Source organism: Mustela lutreola, chromosome 4 (genome assembly GCF_030435805.1).
Source record: "Mustela lutreola isolate mMusLut2 chromosome 4, mMusLut2.pri, whole genome shotgun sequence".
Taxonomy (NCBI): domain Eukaryota; kingdom Metazoa; phylum Chordata; class Mammalia; order Carnivora; family Mustelidae; genus Mustela; species Mustela lutreola.
In genome coordinates, this window is record NC_081293.1 from 57637642 (window position 1) to 57659852 (window position 22211).

The 22211-nt window shown below is 40.8% G+C and overlaps 1 protein-coding gene across 1 annotated transcript in view; it reads right to left on the bottom strand.

The window, feature by feature from the left end:
• Nucleotides 1-648: 648 nt before the first annotated feature.
• The window catches only part of MYPN (myopalladin), a 103341-nt gene continuing 81778 nt past the window's right edge, over nt 649-22211 (bottom strand). The window contains exons 13-20 of the mRNA XM_059170113.1: nt 21205-21426; nt 17856-18005; nt 16479-16561; nt 15138-15264; nt 13745-13952; nt 11659-11824; nt 9133-9266; nt 649-5704 (exon numbers count right to left, since the gene is read on the bottom strand). Coding sequence (XP_059026096.1) covers nt 5535-5704; nt 9133-9266; nt 11659-11824; nt 13745-13952; nt 15138-15264; nt 16479-16561; nt 17856-18005; nt 21205-21426 — 1260 coding nt within the window. The 3' untranslated portion in view covers nt 649-5534. The remainder of the gene's footprint in view (nt 5705-9132; nt 9267-11658; nt 11825-13744; nt 13953-15137; nt 15265-16478; nt 16562-17855; nt 18006-21204; nt 21427-22211) is intronic.

Consider the following 22211-nt stretch of genomic DNA (forward strand, 5'->3'; position numbering starts at 1 on the left):
TCAAAGTTTAGAAGATGTTTGGCATTCTTCAAGCAGTGTTTCAGTAATTAACTTTCTTTTTTTTTTTTTTTTTTTTTTTTTTTTTTTTTTTTTAAAGATTTTATTTATTCATTTGAAAGGCAGAGATCACAAGTAGGCAGAGAGGCAGGCAGAGAGAGAGGAGGAAGCAGGCTCCCCGCCGAGCAGAGAGCCCGATGCGGGGCTCGATCCCAGAACCCTGAGACCATGACCCGAGCCGAAGGCAGAGGCTTTAACCCACTGAGCCACCCAGGCGCCCCAGTAATTAACTTTCTAAAATCTTGATCCACGTAAAACAAGAAAAGGCGATTAGTGGTGAAAAGGACTTCAAAAAGCTTCTTGTAATTGAAGTAACTGTTCGTCTGACTGGTAAGGCACATTGATTTTCTACTCAACCATAAGCAGAAATACTTTGAGGCCAGGTTACCCAAGGACCCTGGAAGGGTCCTTGAGTAAAAGTCATTATTAGGAACTTTGCCTTTGAGTTTACAACCAATTCATAAATAGCCCAAATACAAACAGACTCAGGCCAGGATCTCAGCTTGGAAGGTACTTTGGGAATGTGTGGGGAGGAAGAAAACAGGCGGAGGTTTTGATCAACAAGAATTTGGATGTGTGACCCAGTTAGTATTCTAGACCTCCCCCTCCCAACCTGATTTTTTTTTTTTTTAAACTTTGTTAGCAATTCTGTCAATTAGAAGTTGATAGGAGTAAGAAGGCAACTGCTTAAAAAGAATGCAGCCCCTCTATGAAGTTAAAAGACTCTCAGGTAATCAGAATTCATTCAGTTGGACTGCTTTCTTCTGACCATCGGCCTGAAATGCCTGGAACTGGAGTTAAGTCATTTTGGAGCAAGCAGCATGCTGGCAGGCTGAGATGGGATGGGTTACCACAGAGGGGGGTTATAGGACATGGAGCCCGGGGCATCTGGGGAGAAAAACACAGAATGGTGGATAGATGCAAAGGACCTTAGACCACATCATAGACACAAAAAAGGAGGAAGTAGTTTCTCTTCTCCTCTTACGTTATGGGCTGCTTTGCCTGGATCCTGTTCTTGGGACCATCACCCAATCAGATGTAATAGATATTGTAACTCAGTCACGAATTAAATTGGGTTTACTGAGTTCACTTGGGAATCTAGCATTGTGTTTTGGGTGAAAGGAAATATATTCTGAGTTTTAAACAACCAATTTACAAGTGAGCATCTGGAAAGCAACCCATTTGTCGTTTGAAGATTATTCAAACTAACCTGTCCCTATAAAAGTCAGCTTTTGACTCCTCTAGGCATTACTCTCCGTGGTTCGTTTCATCCAGAGCTCTAGCTCTATCTACTTCTGGTCTCTCAACTATTCAATTTCTCATTGAATGTTACAAAAATTAAGTGAGGAATAAAAAGAGAAGGGTACATTGATCTCCATTTCCACAACTAATCAAATTAAGAAAAGCCTTTCAAATTGTTTAGAGAGGAGAGTGCTTATGGGACCTGTGTGACTTTTAGAAACAAAGGACCAGACAAATTGCATCAACTTTCTCTCCTTCCCTGGTCCATTTTTGCAGGTTTTTGAGCTTCCTCTGGGGGCTTCATGAATGCTACATGTCTAAGAGTGTTGCACAAAATAGGAGGGTCCAATAAGGCCAAAGTGTGTGTTTATTTCTACTTTCTAGGCATGCACTGCATGTACCACAGAGGGGAGTATATTCTTCACCAGGTGCCCAAACTACAGCTTTATGCTCTCTGCATCCCCTTGGACCTTTCTGGGTAAGTTCTGAAATTACTCTCCGTAGATGCGGCTGCTCTTTGGAATCACCTGGGAAGCTTTCATAAATCCTGATGCTTATGCCACAATTCCGGAGCTTATGACTTAACTGATTTGGGGTTGTGCCTGGGTATCAATATTTTTAAAAGCTCTTCAGGAGATTCTAATATGCAGCCCAGGTTAAGAACCACTGCTCTAGTCTCAGTTCACTTTGTATGGGAACATACTGACGTACCTAGAAATTTGAAGTTCAGTTTAGGTCAATGAATATTTATTGAGTGCCTACTCTGTATAAGGTACATGACAAACTTCGACACAGTCCATCCCAACAGTAGCTAAAACCTAGTGTGGGCAAGACTGGCTAGTGCAAGCAGAGGGAACAGGCAGGTATAGAGAGGCTATATTTTATATAAAATACTATACAAGGCCATCTTTTCTTCTTCTAGATTCAAGAAACTTGCTATAAGTTTTCAAAGAAAGTAGAATGTATTTGGGTGGGGCCTGGGGGATCAGAAAATAGTTCCCAGAGGCAGTGGCATTTTTAGATGGGCTTTAAGGAACAGCTAAGATTGCCATGGGTAGAGGCTGGGGAGAGAGAGTCTTCCAAGGCAGAAGTGACAGAGAGGCAAGGAGCTGGAAAGCAGGGGCCTATGTTAGGTTTGCTGCCATATTGGGTGTGTTTTCTGAGGAAGGGGTTGAAAAGTTTTGGCATCATATTGGAATAAGCCTTGAATACAACAGGGCAGAAGAGGGGGTACCTGACTGGCTCCAGGGAGCCACTGGGGGTTTGAAATTGAGGAAGAGTATGAATAGAGCAGTACTTCAGGAAGAAAGAGCTGACACTGAGATCTGGACTGGATTTGAATGGGAGAAATGGCAGGAACAGAGGCAGAAAGGCCACTTAGAAGTCTTTTGTTATGGTTGAAATCAGAAATATTGAGGGAAATTAATAAAGTAATGCAAGTCTGAACTGGAGAACTGCAGGGGGATGGAAAGGAAGGGCTGAATGTAGAAGAAATAATAGAATTAATGGGATCTGTTGATCGATTGGCGAGAGGAAGCAAAAGTGACTTGGATGCTTTTTATCTGGATCGCTAAGAATGTGATGGAGCCATTAGTAGAAATCATTAAACGAGGCTGAAGAATGATTTATGAAAGGGAAGATGATGAATCTGATTTGGGACATGTTGAGTCCAAACATATCCAGCCGAACCAAAATTTCTTATATACGTATCCCTCATTATAATTGACTTCTAATGGAATTCCCAAAGCAGGGAACTGATTTATTCAACACAGTGAAGGACTCTGCCTGGTAGGAAGCATATGGCATTGTCTGGAGACATTTTGGGTAGCCACAACGTGGGGATCAGCTGCTAATACTGCTGACATCCAGTTAGAGGCCAGTGATGTTACCAAACATCCTGCACTTTGCAGGACAGCCCCTGCAATGAAGAACGATCCACCCCACAAGGTCAATAATTCTGAGGTTCAGAAATCCTGCATTGACATAATCCAGTGTCTCCAATTTCAGGAATTTTTAGGTTTCTTATATTTTAGGTTCGACAGCGCCATCCAGTGGTCAAGTATAATACTCATCCTAATTCTCTGGTGAACACTAAAAGGCAACAGATAAAAAGTATTTAGAAAGCTAAGACATACAGAGGTGAAAAATATCCTTTTATAGGAGAACTACTTAGGGTCTACAGAAATAGATGTGATAGGAAGGTCAGGTGAATGACCGAGAAGGAACAATCCTGGAGTTAGAAAGTCCTCTTTGGGTAGAAGAGATTCCATAATAGAAGCCAACCCGGAAACAGAATATTTTATAGGATGCATTCTGCATGAAACGTATGCTGTCATTACAGTTGCCTGTATTTTTAGTATTGCTCCTGAATACATGAAAAAAGAAAACAAAAATCTAATAATATCACTGAATAATTGACTGAAACCTTTATTTCTTAGTGATGTAAGCTGCGGCATTTGTTTCATTAAGAAATAAAGATTGAAAATATTAAGATGATTTCAGAGTCATAAAAAAAATAGGGTGAAGAGAACTGGAAACTTCTATTTGATAAAGAATAGATTCCCCCCCCCCCCCAAAGCAGCACTCATTATGCCTTACATCTTACCTCCCCTACTAGATTGTAAGCTCCTTGAGGTCAGGGACTGTGTCCTATTCATAAGTCTCTAGCATAGCATCTTATACAGAGTAGACACACAAATGCTTTTTTTGAGTGAATGAATTTATTTTTATACTGGAAGTCCTTGCCTTGAAGTGAAGAAAATTTCAAACCTTTCTAAACAACTACTATTTGTTCATTGGAGTTAGATACTAGCTGAGGGTCCCTGGCTCAGAGAACACCAGACACCTGCACACCAGGAATTGGTAACAGACACCTCCAATTCATTTCACAGGGGAGTCTGGAGCAAGCTGTGCTGTGAGGACCATTCCCAGGGCAGTTTTTGGACTGCTGTGTGAATTGCAGATTTCTCTATCTAATATAAGATTCATTTATCCAACAAATATCTATTGAATATCTACGCAGTGCTAAGCACTCTTCTAGGCACTGGGGATAATCGTAGTGAATTTAGTTCTAAAAATTGCTTAAGAGGCAGGTTTTGAATAGGTGGGTTAGAACAAAGATGCATACTCCCCTTTCCTCCCACTTTCCTGGTTAGCATGATTTTTTTTTTAGCATGATGTTTTCCATATAGAAAATGCAAATTATCTGAAACACAGTTCATACCTATTAGAGATGTCTCCTTCCACACCCACTGCTCTTCTAGGACAAGTGAAAAACAACACTCTCCCATCACTTCCTTTCCTTGTTGGCATCTCTTCCTCCCTCACTGCCTCATACACTTCCAGCCTTTTGGGGAGAGAAGAGGGGCAGACGATGACAACTCTTGCATATTTTGCAAGCGGCAATGAAGCTAGTAGCTTTAAAAGTGACCCCATAGAAGCTTTCTTTTCGGTTGGTTTACTAGCAACCTTTTAGTTCTAGAATTTGGGGATGTATAAAGTCAGAAAGCAAAACCACTCACCATTATATCCAAAAGAAAATGAAGCAGACAGGCTAATGGGGCCTTGTTTTGGCTATCGAACAAGTGTGTTGTGCAATATTGAGGGTGTTTCAGTGAATTTTTTGGTATCTCAAGCACATTTTGGCACCTTAATACGTGGCTCAGTACACTCAGGATAAGTAAATCAAAAGTGCTTCTCCACATCTGTGAGTCGTATGGCACGATCTCTTAAGGCTAAGTAGAAGCTGATTAAATGAATCCATCAAAACTACTGCTACGGATTTAACTGATGAAAGGTAATGGAGACCTCCCCACCTTTTCCCTTTAATTGTTTGGTGAGTTAGTGATTCCTAAGGTCACTACTGTCTAACTCCTTTCAGTCCAAACATATGGCCCCTCATTACTCCTAATAGGGCATAAATATCCCTAACATAGCAGGGGACAGGGGAGCATGCTAGCTTTTTCCCAAAGCAGTGGGTGACTTCATGACATCTTTGGTTCATCTGTTATCATCTTCTCACATTTTTGTTGGAATCTTTAAAAGGCACAGCCCTACATCTTTCCCCTAGCTGAGATAGCAAGAGTCCCCAGCTGACTTATTCGAAGCACTTCTTGCCACGGGTCCAGCAGCATGGGAACTCACTCAAATCCAGTTGCTTGGAAACCGCTGTGTCTGGCTTGTCCTCCTTCCCCCTCCACAGTCTGCCCCCTTACACAGCCGGCACCCAGACATTCCTAAAGTTCATCACTCTCCACTACACTCCGAGAAGAACATGAATACACCATTGTGCTTTCCATGGAGGAGAAGGCAGAGAAAATGTCAAGTCCTTTACTGGTGAGAGATCCGTAGCGACTGCCAGTGGGCCGGACCGACATGGGCGGTGGGATCTGCTGGTGCCACTGAGCTGGAAAATGGACCAAATAACATGTTACAATCAAGGGAATGCAGTCGAGTGGGTACAGGGCAGGGGTGTATTCTGTCCTCATTCAAACACTTTCTGTGAAATACATCTGGGTCTGAAAAGCATCATTTGCAAAGCACACACACACAAAAAATCTCTCCTTCCCTGCCAGGAATAGGCAAACTGGGCTGGTGAACCTCTTATGCTCCTAATTCCAAATCCCACGATCTGGGACTATAAGAGTAGCTGTATGGGGAATGCCTGGGTGGCTCAGTTGGTTAAGCATCTGCCTTCAGCTTGGGTCATGATGCCAGGGTCCTGGGATCTGGTCCTGGGATCAACTCCCGTGTCAGGCTCCCTGCTCAGCAGAAAGCCTGCTTCTTCCTCTGCCTGCCCCTCCCCCTGCTTGTGCCCTTTCTCTCTCTCTCTGACAAATAAATAAATAAAATCTTAAAAAAAAAAAAAAAAGAGGGGCACATGGGTGGCTCAGTCAGTTAAACATCTGCCTTTGGCTCAGGTCATGATCTCAGGGTCCTAGGATTGAGCCCCGTATCAGGCTTCCAGCTCAGTGGGGAACCTGCTTCTCCCTCTGCTGCTCCCCCTGCCTGTGTTCTCTCTCTGCCTCACTCTTTCTCTCAAATAAATAAATCAATAATCTTAAAAAATAAAAAGAGTCAATGTGTAGGGTGATTTATCAAAATATCTCCTCTTACGTCCCCTCTCACTGATCTAGCATGGAGTCTCCCAGGGGCAGCGGCAGCGTAGAAAGAGCTGTAGGCTCTCAAGGGCAGGTACTTCAGAAGGCAGAGACAAGAAACCTGAGGTAATGGAAGCCAAAAGATAGGTCCAGACCTCCAAAAGTACCTGTCCCACACCCTAATCACTAATCAGCCACTACCCATTCACCCCCTTATTCAGGTTCAAATGAGTTTATGGCAAGAAGACTGAAAAGTAACTTATGTGCAATCAACCATGATTCAGGGACAAAAGAGAACATATTAGAATTTCCATGTTCAGCAAACATTGTCTAAAGGAGATGATCCTTAGGCTTGAACATGCCTGAATGAACTATCCATCCAAATTGCTTTGTCCCTCCTATTGTGTCTGATTCGGAAATTTCGAAGCAGTCTTCTGATTGGGTTTCCAGGGACCTTGGTGTGGAGAAGGGGGAGCACCAGGTGGGGAAACTGAGTACTCTGGATCCTAGAAAGCTATGGACCTATTGAGCATACTTTTACAAACTGGACCTTTGTTGAGTTCATTATTTTGAATCAGTTTTTTTAGATAATAATCAGTTTTTAGATAATAATCAGATTATCAGTGGGTGGATAAATCAAGTTTTGAAAGCTACCGAAGTGAGGACAAAACTTACAGCGATTCCACTGAAGAGCAGGCCCTCAATGAGGCCACGGTGAATAGTCAAGTCTCTGCTCCAAACCTCTTAACCAGACTATGACAGTTGCTTCTATCAGAAGCTCTATTTTAGGTGAGAGAGGGAAGCTCACCTGCTTTCCCCATTCCTTAGAGAGGCAGGAAGTGGTGGTGGTGGTGGTGGCGGCGGCGGGGAGAGGGTAGGGGATTGATTTCAGCCCAAGTCCTCCATCCCCTCCTCCATTCCCAAGTTCTATTCAAGGAGACAGCACCCCCTGTTGTTGGTGCTGCTCAATCAAGACAGAGCCTGGGAGAGGTGAGCCTGGAAAACTGAACTGGGAAGTGGAATGCAGGATTGGGACGAGATTTATCAGTTTCAGGACTTATTGGTACTGAGTCTCTTAGTTGGAGAGCTATCTCCCTCTGACGTGGGGAAATGGATGAAATGGATAGGGGACTTCGCCTAGGTTAAATATATCGATGGCCTCTCTCTCCCCACCCCCTCACCAGGGGAAAGTACGTTAGAGTCAGCGTCCCTCACAGTTGAATTTCTTTTCAAGTCCAAAGATAAGGGAAAATAATTGAAGGACTATATATTGCCTCCAAATATTAGACCTAGGGAAAAAATAGCAGGCCAAGGCTCTTCCTGTATGGTACTAAGAAAAGGGAATTCCGGGGCGCCTGGGTGGCTCAGTGGGTTAAGCTGCTGCCTTCGGCTCAGGTCATGATCTCAGGGTCCTGGGATCGAGTCCCGCATTGGGCTCTCTGCTCAGCAGGGAGCCTGCTTCCCTCTCTCTCTCTCTCTCTCTGCCTGCCTCTCCATCTACTTGTGATTTCTCTCTGTCAAATAAATAAATAAATAATTTAAAAAAAAAAAAAAAGAAAAGGGAATTCCTAGTATGTACCTATGAAGAGTTGGGACCTCAGGTTCTACACACAGTGACTTATTTGTTATTCTGGTTGCTCATGTTGAGCCAGTAGTGATTAAGAAATTTATTAATTATTATTATTATTATTTAAGATTTTATTTATTTATCAGAGAGAGAGAAGGAGAGAGAGCGAGCACAGGCAGACAGAATGGCAGACAGAGGCAGAGGGAGAAGCAGGCTCCCTGCTGAGCAAGGAGCCCGATGTGGGACTCGATCCCAGGACGCCGGGATCATGACCTGAGCCGAAGGCAGCTGCTTAACCAACTGAGCCACCCAGGCATCCCAGAAATTTATTAATTATTAAATTACTTTAAAAAAATTTTTAAAGGAGAGGAAGAAAAAGAATCACCCTTTTGGATTAAGGAATGTGCCTTAAAAAAAAATACCAGTTAATATCAAAAGTATAGAGAAGAAGAGCAGAGTACATTACATTACATTAATAAAGATTAGCTTGTTAAATTCTTTTGAAAATTAGAAACATAGCTTAAAGGAATGATACAAAAGCCGGCATTTGCCTCCTGGCTATAGACACATAACCTCCCTGAGTCTCAGTTTCTTTAGCATTTAGAGGAGGGTGACAACAGTTGCAATAATTGGGAGGGTCTAAGGATACCATTTTGTAAATTATAAGTCATTATACAAACATCATTTGATGTTATTATTGGGACAGCTCTCTATTATTAGTCTGGTTGTGGGATTGGCACCATAAGTATTTGCGGAATGAATTAACAGATGAATGGGGACAGGAAAATTCTGCTGCGTGGAGGTATGCTTGGGAGGAATGACAGGCAGTGGGGATGGAGTTCCAGTGGGTGGCCCATGGTATTAAGGAGACAACAGGCGATGTTAGATGATCAAAAACATAAACACAGTTAAACTCTGAAATAATTGTAATTCCTAACATTATAGGACATTTTTTTTTTTTTGAAGAAGCTTAAGCTCAAAGTAAAATGCAAAAGTGTACAAAAGCCCTGAGGCGACTAGGATGAAATGATTTTAAAAATCCATCGCTTAAGCACTAAAATATAGTCTAACGAGTTCAGTTATGGAAAAATACCATACCTATCCTTAAAAAAATTGCTTTAAGCTGTCTATCACACACAGATGTTTAACTGAGGACATTACACCTACCATATATATCCAGCCTCGCAGTGCACGACACAATGCCAGCTTCATTCTTGGCTGACAACGTGTACCATCCAGCGTCGGATTTCTTGGCTGGCTGAATGAGGAGGCAGACATACCCTGTTGTGTCCTGGTGCATACTGGAGAAAAAAGAGAACATATCTGCATTGTACCTGGGGGCAGAGAAGGCCTTGAGCAGTTCAGGGTTCAGGGAAACTCTTGGGGAAAATCCAGCAATACAATGCATCTCCTCTCCTCCCTGACCCTAAGGGGAGGGATGGGCAAGTCAGTTTAAAGCAATTATCAAAAAATATATTATATGTTTATAAAAAATAAAAATAAATAAAAAAATAAAGCAGTTATCAAAGGCAAACTGAACAATGGAATGGAGTTACAAAAGAGCAGGTTAACCCAGTGAGGCCCAGAGGAGGGTTGACAGCCCAGGCAGAGACTCATTCTTGCCCTGCCCACTGCTCTCCCACTCGTGGGGTTGTTCTCCTCACCAGAAGGGCCCCCATTTGTCACAACCAAAGTCTAGAAAAATCTCTTTTCCAAACCAGATTGGACACTCAGGCATAGATGTATTGTTAGCCTGGAAGGGTTATTTCTTAATGTAACCAATTGGGCACGTGTAGGATTTAGTTTAATACAGTTCAGGAGCAAATTCCTTCCGTTTCATCCACATCAGTAGTTCTTACCCTTGGCTGCATATTGCAGTCTTGGATAATTACACTAGAACTTCAGGCTGGGTTTAATTTGCTATGTTAATTATTATTATTATTAACACCCAACATAGGGTTTGAAATCATGACCCCAAGATCGAGTGTCATGTTGTACTGACTGAGCCAGCCAGTCACCCCAACACGTTACATTAATTTAGAAGGAAGCATTAACTCAAGAATATTTTCTGTGCTTGCGTGAGTTTTACCAGAAAAAATTCTTGACCTATATATATGTAGACTTCTTAGATGCCAAAATCCTGTAAAGTTTGACAGCTACAACATCCTCTGGAACAAATACAGTTTACTGTGAAGAAATAAATCTCAGTAGAAACTTTTGTACATAAGCTGCTTTTGTTTGCTTGCCCCCTCGTGGTATAAAACCAAAATGGCAAAGATAAAGTTGATTAGAGGAAATCTAGCAAGGGACCCATTGTTGGAAACTGGATCCTGAGTTATTTTGAAAGTAACCCTGTTGTGATGGATAAAAAAGGAGTTACTGCCTTAATGTTTTGTTTTGCTTTATTTTATTTTAGCTTTTTACTGTCAAAGGGATTTCCTGGGTACTAATATGAAGATATGTAACAAAAAATATGCAGGATCCTCACAAATTCCTTATACATTTTAAACTTAAAAATTAAAGTGTTAACAAAATCAGAAGTGAAAGAGGAGAAATAACAACCAATACCACAGAAATACAAAAGATTATAAAGGAATATTATAAAATATTAAATGCCGATATTGGACAACTTAGAAGAAATGGATAAATTCCTAGAAACATATAAGCTCCCAATACTGAATCAGGAAGAAATGGAAAATTTGAACAGACTGATTACCAGCAATGAAACAGAATCAGTAATAAAAAATGTGCCAACAAATAAAACTCCAGGATCAAATGGCTTCACAAATGAATTCTACCAAAATTTTAAAGAAGAGGTAATACCTATTCTTTCAAAATATTCCAAAAAACAGAAGAGGAAGGAAGACTTCCAAATTCATTCTATGAGGCCGCATTACCCTGATACCAAAACCAGATAAAGGCATGAAAGAAAGAAAGAAACTAACAAACAAGATATGGAAGCAACCCAAGTATACATCGATGAATGGATAAAGAATGTATGTATATGCGTGTGTGTGTGCATGTGTGTGTGTGTGTGTGTGTGTATACACAGAGGAATATTACTCAGCCATAAAGAATGAAACCTTACCATTTGCAACAACACGGATGGATTTAGAGAGTATAATGCTGAAAGAAGTCAGTAAGTCAGAGAAAGACACATATCATATGATTTCACCAATATGTGAAATTTAAGAAAAAACAAAGGAACAAGAGAAAAAGACAATCCAAAAACCAGACTCTTAATTATAGAGAACAAACAGATGGTCACCAGAGTGAAGGTGCATGGGGGAATGGGTGAAACAGGTGAGGGGAATTAAGAGTATACTTATTGGGATGAACACTTAGTAACATACAGAATTGTTGAATCACTATATTGTACACCTGAAACTAATGTAACATTGTATGTTAACAAAACTGAGTTTAAAAAAAAAAAAAAAGCCCTGCTAATTAATCCTGAAAAAAATTAAAGGTTTAAAAAAAATTAAGGTTTAAAACTGTAGGACCTCTATACCATGGCCTGCCTTTCAGGAACAATAAAGAATAAATTCTTGATATGCACAATAACATGGACAAAATTCAAAGGCATCATGCTAAGTGAAAGAAGCAAGATTCAAAAGACGACAGACTTATTTGGGTGCCTAGGATGTCCCACCAAGCTTGGAAGTCCCTTTGAACTCGGGAACGGGCCTGTACCTGATCCTTTCTCGGGTGAAAGGGATAGTCTCGTTGTCCTTCTTCCAGAAGAACACAGGTGGAGGCATGCCTATCACCCGGCACTCCAGCCTCACGGGGTGGCCTTCAGGAACTCCACTGTTCTGCAGTTTCTCCAGGATCACGGGTGCTTTCTTCACTTCTTTGGCTGAATGAGAGAAGGGCCATTCTTGTTTGAATAGTAAGTGCCTTGAGGTTCATGCTTCAAACTCATTACAGTTCTGGAACTTAGCAGAGTGCCCCCCACCCCCACCTCACCTCCTCTTCAGCAAACTTCTCATACCCTGAAGTGAATATCATTGCTTTTATAAAAGCTCTGGAAGGGATAAAAATAGGAATGAGGCACTCTCTTTTGCATATTGTGTGAGAGACAACACTCCAGGATCTGGGTGGTCCACTGGGCAGGTGGGGTGGGGGGGTGCAAATGTTGGTTGTGGAATTTAAGGAGTCTTTTTTATTCCCAACAGTAAATTTTGAGAAACAACAGATTTTATGTACTGAATCTATCCTTTTTCTTTTCTAGAGGAGATGATTTTGTAAAAGGTGTATTCATGTTCCCTCAACTTTTATTTTGAAGAAGTTTATAGCTACAGGAAAAAAATACACTTTTAAAAATTTTTTTTATTTTTAAAAGATTTTTATTTATTTATTTATTTGTCAGAGAGAGATGACAAGCAGGCAGAGAGGCAGGCAGAGAGAGGAGGAAGCAGGCTCCCCACTGAGCAGAGAGCCCAATGCAGGGCTCTATTCCAGGACCCTGGGATCATGACCTGAGCCGAAGGCAGTGGCTTAACCCACTGAGCCACCCAGGTGCCCCTACACTTTGTTTTTTTTTTAAAAGGTTTTATTTATTCAAGTAATCTCTACACCTGACATGGGGCTTGAACTCAAGAGATTGAGATCTGAGATCAAGAGTTGCACTCTCCTCCGAGCCAGCCAGGTGCCCCAGAAGTACACTACTTAAAAACAAAACAAAAAAACCCACTAAGTATGCTTCCTAAGGAAGTCTTTTTGGGGGGCGGAGGGCCAGAACCAGATAAGGCAAAGATACCTCATATTTCAGGATTCCAGAGTCAATATTTGCAAAATATTAGGGGGAAAAGTAAAAGCTTGCAATCAATATATCCTTGCAGGAAGAGCTTTTCCTACTCTGTTGGGTAAGAGAAAATTAAGAGTGAGAAAAAGAAAAAGATATATGGGGTGAGCAGTTACAAGCCTATAGAGAAGATAGTATGCTGAAGTCCCCTGATTTCCAGTAAGGGCCACACATGGGAGGAAGCTCAGCACTAGAATTCGTATATTCTGAAATCTAGTTCTGGTTGGACTCCTGCCCCGAGAGCAGGTATCAAGTGATGATGACTTGTCCTTTTTTGTAGGCATTACAGTGTTTTGTTTATGTCGCCTTAAAGGTAAAGGTTCATTTGTTTAGTTATCAACTCAACATTTGCTGAGCACTGTGCATGTTCCAGGCACTGAGTCGGACATTAGAGAGACACAGAAAAAGTCAGAATGTCTGAGTTAGGAGATCATAGATCATACATGGAAGGCTGCAAGTGCTCTGAGGAGTCTCTCCTTTTCTAAGTGCTAAGGAAACGGAGGAGGATATGCCTTGGTGGTGACATTTGAATTAAGCCTTCTCTAAGGCTTAATTCAAAGGATGAGGAGGTTCCTAGGCAAAGAAGGGTATATTCTATGTTCCTAGGCAAAGAAGGATCAGTGAAGCAAAGGCATGGAAACTTGGAGTAGGGACAAGAATCTGGTGTGTTCCAATAGTGATGAACGGTAGGGCAAGTGACTTGAATTTAGTGTAGTCACTATACTAATTAATTGATTAACTATTACAATGGCTCCCATATACTGCATGCATATATGCATAAGATACTATATTATGTTTTTACTGATAGGTCTTCGTAAGCAATGTAGGAAGTATGGCCCTTACTACAGTGAAGGAGAAAAGGAGATGAAACTTGATAGGGCAAAGGACTAAGGAATTCTGCCAGAGGTTGTGCTTATTTGGGCAATAACTTTAAAGGGAGTTATGCTTGGGGGTCCCGGAAGCCAACCTTACCTACTACGGTGAGCTCCAGACTAAAGGAATTCTGTCCGGTTTTGTTGGTAGCAATGCATGTATAGGTCCCTGCATCACGTTGAGTGAGCGGGTCAATGAGCAGAGAGTGGACTCCAGTCTCTCTGACCAACATCTTGTGGGAGGCGTCTGGTAGCACCGGTTGGCCATTGAGCAGCCACGTCAGCTCTGGGGGCGGTAAGCCACTCACCTAATAAATAACAGGACAGCTGAGGCAAATGACAGACTGATGACAAGCAGATTTATTTGGTGGCTGGATTCTTCATCCTTGTCTGGCACCAAGTAGTGAGAAAAAACATGGGATGGAGAGAAACCTCTCTGTAGGGGCATCAGGACAAGAGGGGCTGGGTGAGTGGCCGTATTAATTTAAATCGTATAGTAGTTTGACCCCAAATTCAGGGGATGATTATATTTTAGATTAGAATAAGTAAAAAATAAAAACTAAATGGATAGATAAAATAGGTCTGCAGAGTCAGTTTCACAGACGATATGTTGCTCACATACCTGAGAATCAGAGAGAGGCAGCCAAGGAAAGGACAGACATTAGAGTTCTCAGACCTTTCTCTGTGTTACAATCACTTGGGGAGCATTTGAAAATGCCAATGTCCACTTACTCTCTTAAGTCAGAATCTCTAGAAATGGGACCGGGCTGGGAATCTTTCAGGGATTAGGGTGGAAGAAGTAACAATCAATCCCAAATATTATTTAGGCAGCCATTGGCAGAGTAAGAACCACCTCTACGAATGATTAACCTCAAGCCTTTACCACTTAGCATCTAAAAATTCCATAGCATTCTGAATCTTTGTCTGGAGGGCAAGAGGTGACCTAAGTTTCTCTTCATACTGAGGGATATCCACGCTGCTCCGCTGAACAGTTTCTGGCTGAAGAATTAGAATGCAGAATAGCTACAGCTGCTGGATGTTGGTTCGTATGAGAAACCAACTTCTGTTTTCATAAACCACCTCAGAGCCATCTTTTCCGGACTATAATTTTTTCAAAGCCTATATGTCACAGACACTCACTTCAAGGATGCAAAAATCATACTTTTGGCTTTATAGTAATGAAGACTTTCCCAGCACTACATGGAAAATGTCTGAATTACATCAGTTCCTTGGTTGTCTTTTACAAATGCAGGGTCAACTTGATACAACACCAATGTAATTTTATTAAGGTATAAAGACTTAAAATTTTCATTAAAAATTTTTTTTGTCTGGGATTAAATGTAATGAAAAAGCTTTGTGAGAGAAGAAGTGATCTCTTTCGCTTCCCCAGTCCCTCTTTCTCTAAACAAAACATAAAACAAATACAAAAAAATAAGTCAAACAAATGCAAAATGTGAACAGATCTGGAACCAAGGAGGAGGACTAGAGTCTACCTTACAGTCCAGACGACAGAGGCGCCCCTCGTGAGCTACCATATCCCCAGGAGCCTGAAGGAAATGTGGTCGGAAAAAGCGTTCCTGTAGGGGCTCTTTGTCTCTCTCTTGTGCTCGGGACCTTCCTCTACAAAAACAAGCAAGGTCAGGCATTAAGCACAGAAACCAATCTATAAACCTATAACAGCAAGCATTTACGCATGGCAATAGACTCTGGAGAACAGGTATTTTGGGGGTGGGGTAGGGAAGGAGGCTGCTGGACTGTAAACAAATGATAAAATAATAAATAATGGTGTGAAGCTTATGTAAAAAGCAAGGTGGTAAGCATCTCATACCCTGTAGGATTATCTTATGAGATCTGTAATTAAATAAACAGGCTTTAGCTTCTTTCTCTCTGAAGTCATTCTGGGTTAAGTGGCTCAGCTCCCCTTGCCTGGGCTTTGACCAGTTGTTCAAAAGTTTCAAAATAAACAAATAAATCAGTATTCAAGTCGAATCTCAAATGAGAGCCAACAGACAAGTCCTGTTTATTACCCAGAACAAGGCAGCTGCAGTCCCTGTGTCTCTGAGTAATAAAATTTAACCTGGCTATAAATTATGGCAGACTATTAAAGATGATCAGGAACTTAAACTGGTTAAGACTGACCAACAGTAACAGCTGTTCTTGAAGGGGGAAAAAAAAATGAAGAAGAAGGTATAGTTGCAGCGGTGATGAAATACTGTATCTGAAACATGGGTCACTATTTTTGCTCCTTTGGTAAGTCAAATATAATTCACCCATGTCAGCAACTATGGAATGCTTTGCTAAGACTTTGTGGCACCATCAGACTCAAGAGGAAGCCAGGCTCTAAATTCTTAGTGGTTAGTAAAATCAGAGAGAGAGAAAGTCAATTGCTGTGTTAGAGTCAATTGTCATACTGGGGACAATAGCAACAAAAATATTCAATCTATAGACATAACCATTAACAGTTTCTTTTTTTTTTTTTTTTAAAGAAAATATGGTAATTTAATTCAAAGACTCTGGTTTATAAATTATTTGCACAGGTGCTACAGATGGTCACAAATTTTAAGCCATCAAGAGTGTGTGACAGACCTGTGGGTCCCAAAGTTAATGTGCTTATAAGTCACATAGGGATCTTATTAAAATGTAGTTTCTGATTCAGTAGGTCTGGGGGGTGGTGCTTGGGATTCCACATTTGTAACAATCTCCTAAGGGATGCTGATGCTGCAGGTACAGGACTACATTTTAAGTAACAATTTGTAGACCCAACACTTTGATGCTCATTGTGGTAGGTGGGTGCTTGGGAGGGGCTTGAGAAGGGAGATTCTTACTGTCTTTACCTGTGAGACTGACCAGCAGATGTTAGTCGACTGCGAATGGGCAAACTTTGTACCATCAAGTGGCCAGAACAGCTGATTCGTCCCTGAAACAAAAATGAATTTAAAATAAGAGAATTCCCCATTTTTTTGTCAATTTATATAAATTTTTCTGGACTGGAACCCTTTTGAAACTTTTGGCCAACTATTATGAACAAGAAAACTTGGGGGTGAGGGATGAAAACAATAAAATATGACTCCTTAAATCACTGTTAATAGTCCAGGGGAGAGGGGCTCAGAGGGTTAAGTCTCTGCCTTCAGCTCTGGTCATGGTCCCAGGGTCCTGGGATCGAGTCCTGCATTGGTCTCTCTGCTCAGCAGGGAGCCTACTTCTCCCTCTCTCTCTGTTACTGCTCGGCCTACTTGTGATCTCTCTTTCTGTCAAATAAATAAATAAAATATTTTAAAAAAATAGTCCAGGGAAAAAATTCAAAGAACATTGTGATGACTTTTATTTTGAGCTGAGAAATGAATGGAACACAAATGTAAAAAAATTCAAATTCTTGTCCATGAACATTATCTGCAGCCACATGCAGAGACTATGGCCAAGTATTTTATACTTTTCTTAATAGAGATTTATCCTCAAGACTAAAATTTTATTTTATTTTTTTAAAAAGATTTTATATCTTTATTTGACACAGAGAGAGAGAGAGATCACAAATAAGCAGAGAGACAGGCAGAGAGAGAGGGGGAAGCAGGCTCCCCGCTGAGCAGAGAGCCTGATGCAGGGCTCGATTCCAGGACCCTGAGATCATGACCTCAGCCAAAGGCAGAGGCTTAAACCACTGAGCCACCCAGGTGTCCCTAAACTAACAGTTTAATAAGGAGAGTGGGTGAATAGAAATTATAGCTCTACACTTTGTATTCTAGTAGTAGCTGAAGATATTTATTCTGTCATATCTTTTAGAGGAATTTTAAGTCTTGATCCTAAATCACATTAAGAAAAGAAAAGTGAAAAAAAAAAAAATAAAATAAAAAAGAAAAGTGAGAGATTATGGCTTTCTAACTTTTACCAAAAAAAAAAAAAAATCACTCTTTAATAGAATGATTTATAGACTCTTTAAGAGAGTCAATGAGTTGATAAATAAAAGATTTAGCCCAGTACATCTGGGACATAGTGAACAGATATTTCTAATGTCCTTTGACAAAGGCCCAAGACTTGAGTGACCCATCCATGGCTAACTGGTCTTTTAAGCTGTGCTCTAGTTACACACAATCACAATGCTCCTCATTCATTTTCCTCAGCAATCCTTAGTAACTGGCACTTCTCAAGGTCTCATTCACAATGACATCAAGTGCTCCTTCCTCAGTGCAGCACAGCGCAGAACCCTGCTTCTCCACCTGGGGGTTGGCAGCCATGATAGTGTAGTTGCCATCATCATCACCGGTGGTGGAGTCGATGTGCAGAGAGCACGTCCCATCTCCTTCTCGCCTCATTTTGCAGTGCTCATTTCTCTTTGAAATCTGCTTCCCATCTTTGAACCAGTAAACCTGCAATGAAAGATAATCGAGAACATACACTGTTCTGCACATCTTTTGAGGATAATGAAGTAGGGAGTAGGGTGAGGCAATGGCTTCTCTGCAAGAGCCCCATCCCTTATAAAGCACTTTGAAAAAAATATTTTTAAAAATGTCTGTGTAATCAGATAAAGAACTAGTGTCCAGAATCTATAAAGAACTTAGCAAACTCAACACCCAAAGAACAAATAATCCAATCAAGAAATGGGCAGAAGACATGAACAGACATTTCTGCAAAGAAGACATCCAGATGGCGAACAGACACATGAAAAAGTGCTCCATATCACTCGGCATCAGGGAAATACAAATCAAAACCACAATGAGATATCACCTCACACCAGTCAGAATGGCTAAAATCAACAAGTCAGGAAATGACAGATGCTGGCGAGGATGCGGAGAAAGGGGAACCCTCCTACACTGTTGGTGGGAATGCAAGCTGGTGCAGCCACTCTGGAAAACAGCATGGAGGTTCCTCAAAATGTTGAAAATAGAACTGCCCTATGACCCAGCAATTGCACTATTGGGTATTTACCCTAAAGATACAAATGTAGTGATCCAAAGGGACACATGCACCCGAATGTTTATAGCAGCAATGTCCACAATAGCCAAACTATGGAAAGAACCTAGATGTCCATCAACAGATGAATGGATCAAGAAGATGTGGTATATATACACAATGGAATACTATGCAGCCATCAAAAGAAATGAAATCTTGCCATTTGCAACAACATGGATGGAACTAGAGCGTATCATGCTTAGCGAAATAAGTCAAGCAGAGAAAGACAACTATCATATGATCTCCCTGATATGAGGAAGTGGTGATGCAACATGGAGGCTTAAGTGGGTAGAAGAATAAATGAAACAAGATGGGATTGGGAGGGAGACAAACCATAAGTGACTCTTAATCTCACAAAACAAACTGAGGGTTGCCGGGGGGAGGGGGTTTGGGAGAAGGGGGTGGGATTATGGACATTGGGGAGGGTATGTGATTTGGTGAGTGCTGTGAAGTGTGTAAACCTGGTGATTCACAGACCTGGGGATAAAAATATATGTATATAAAAAATATATGTTTATAAAAAATAAAAAATTAAAAAAAAAATAAATACATAAAAAAAAAAAATGTCTGTGTAATCAGATAAAGGACTAGTGTCCAGAATCTATAAAGAACTTAGCAAACTCAACACCCAAAGAACAAATAATCCAATCAAGAAATGGGCAGAAGACATGAACAGACATTTCTGCAAAGAAGACATCCAGATGGCGAACAGACACATGAAAAAGTGCTCCATATCACTCGGCATCAGGGAAATACAAATCAAAACCACAATGAGATATCACCTCACACCAGTCAGAATGGCTAAAATCAACAAGTCAGGAAATGACAGATGCTGGCGAGGATGCGGAGAAAGGGGAACCCTCCTACACTGTTGGTGGGAATGCAAGCTGGTGCAGCCACTCTGGAAAACAGCATGGAGGTTCCTCAAAATGTTGAAAATAGAACTGCCCTATGACCCAGCAATTGCACTATTGGGTATTTACCCTAAAGATACAAATGTAGTGATCCAAAGGGACACATGCACCCGAATGTTTATAGCAGCAATGTCCACAATAGCCAAACTATGGAAAGAACCTAGATGTCCATCAACAGATGAATGGATCAAGAAGATGTGGTATATATACACAATGGAATACTATGCAGCCATCAAAAGAAATGAAATCTTGCCATTTGCAACAACGTGGATGGAACTAGAGCGTATCATGCTTAGCGAAATAAGTCAAGCAGAGAAAGACAACTATCATATGATCTCCCTGATATGAGGAAGTGGTGATGCAACATGGAGGCTTAAGTGGGTAGAAGAATAAATGAAACAAGATGGGATTGGGAGGGAGACAAACCATAAGTGACTCTTAATCTCACAAAACAAACTGAGGGTTGCCGGGGGGAGGGGGTTGGGGAGAAGGGGGTGGGATTATGGACATTGGGGAGGGTATGTGATTTGGTGAGTGCTGTGAAGTGTGTAAACCTGGTGATTCACAGACCTGGGGATAAAAATATATGTTTATAAAAAATATATGTTTATAAAAAATAAAAAAATTAAAAAAAAAAAACTGAAAAAAAAATAAAAAAATAAAAATGTCTGTGTAATAGGCTCCTGCACTTATACATATACAATACTTAAGTTAAAAATTCTGTATGATTTAAGATTGAGATAAAGCTTTTGACTCTTTTTATTGTACTTCATAATTACTTAAAAAGTCACCCCAAGGAATAGACATGTCTTCATAAACAAAATGATGAAAACCAGGAGCATGAACTTCCTCACCCCTATATAGATAGGATAGCTTTTATCCTATCTAAAAGCTCAAGTCTTCTGCAGTCACAGATCTCCAGGTCTACAATAGCTTACTCTACCTGAAAGGATAGTATGGTTTTTTTATACCAAGTGGAAGGAGGCCAGGACTCACTGGCTAAATTTCTCATCTGGCAAACATTTAAATAAATAATTTTTCATGTTGAGTTCTGCATGTATCAAGGAGATCTCTCAAAGACAGGGGGTTAGAGTACTGGCTGCAGCTGTTCTCCTCCACATTTCCTAGTTACCTAACCATACATGATAACACCATGCTAATGTTTGTGCAAGTAGAGCAGAGAGATCCCCTACCACAGCCATACCGGTGTAAATCCTTCTTTCAGCTGACTGCCAAAAAAATCTGGTGACTCATAAGATTTTTCTGCAGTCAGTGATAATGATACGACATTTTCAGCATTTACCAACCTGACAGTAATGATACAAATATAGCTACTTTGTGCAACAACAGGTCCTTTGTGGGTATTCAGTAAGTGTTAAATAAAAAGAAAAATTTCAATTTAGTGAGTTTGGTGGTTGAGAGAATCAATAGCCCAAAGTGGAGGATTATGACTAAGTAGCTTATTTTAAACTTTTATTTAAATTCTAACTTACCCATAAGTCTGATTTATTTTGGGTCTAATTATTTAACGATCTTATCCTTGACTGTCTCATTTTAGTGAAATTATCTGGGCTTTGTTAGTTTTTCTGGTAGTGGTTTTTATTCCCTCTGTAGATACTTCTTAGAATCTGGTAAGACTTTCTGGAAGGCACTGTCTGCGGTTCTGTGCTGGTTGGCCCACCAGCTGGTCAACTTCTCTTACCTTTGGAACAGGTATTCCAACAATTTTGCAGGTAAATGTCACTGGAGAGCCTTCTGTAACCCGGAAATGCTTGAGTCTTTTGTCAAAGATGGGAGCAATACACTTGCCCGTGGGGATCTCATCATGTTGGATTTCATCATCTGATTCATCAACAGGGGTACGTTCCAAGCGAAACTCTATTTCATTCATCAGCCTCTGCTCAAAGCTTGAAATTTTGTACTCCTGTCAAGATGGAAAACATGTTTCAGTTTCAATTCTAGGGGTGAGAAAGAAGGTGTCTATCAGTATAATTTGAGGATGGAACTTTTTAGATTCAGATGGTAAATATATATCATGGAAACCCAATAAACCAGGCATGTTCCATTTCCAATTCCTCACCACAGAGCACTAAAGGAGATGCCAGTGTCTGTACTATAATCCCAAACTGCCTTAGTGAGTCCTGATTCCTCACCTTGAGTATGGAGCCCCAGTAGCATCCTGTAGAGAAATGAAGATGGAATGTAATTTCCATTACTACTACTAATGTCCATTTCAATATGTAGAACTTCCTATCTGGTAATATGGCAGGATAGTTTATCCTGAATTGCATTCGGAGACATGCCTGCATCACCAGCTTCCTGTCTCTACTGGACACTCCCATCTGCATACTTGATGAAACCTGTCTTGAATAAATCTCCCTTGACTCCATATGCATCTCTCTACTCTCACCACAACAAAACCAGTTGAAATAATTTTGTATTTTTACAGGATCATTTGCTTGTCACCCAGTCTTTCACTAATGCACTCCAATTAAGCTTGTGTTCTCACTGTTCCACTGAGATTACTATTGTCAGGGTCTCCAAATTCACCAAATCCAGTTGTCACTTATCTGTTCTTACCTTACCTGATCTCTCAAGGATGACTGCTTTCTCTTTCTTGAAATATTTTCTTCTGTTTGCTTTCATGACACCTTATTGGTTTTCCTTCTTTTTCTTTTGTTGTTCCTTATCAGTCTCCCTTGCTAGTTC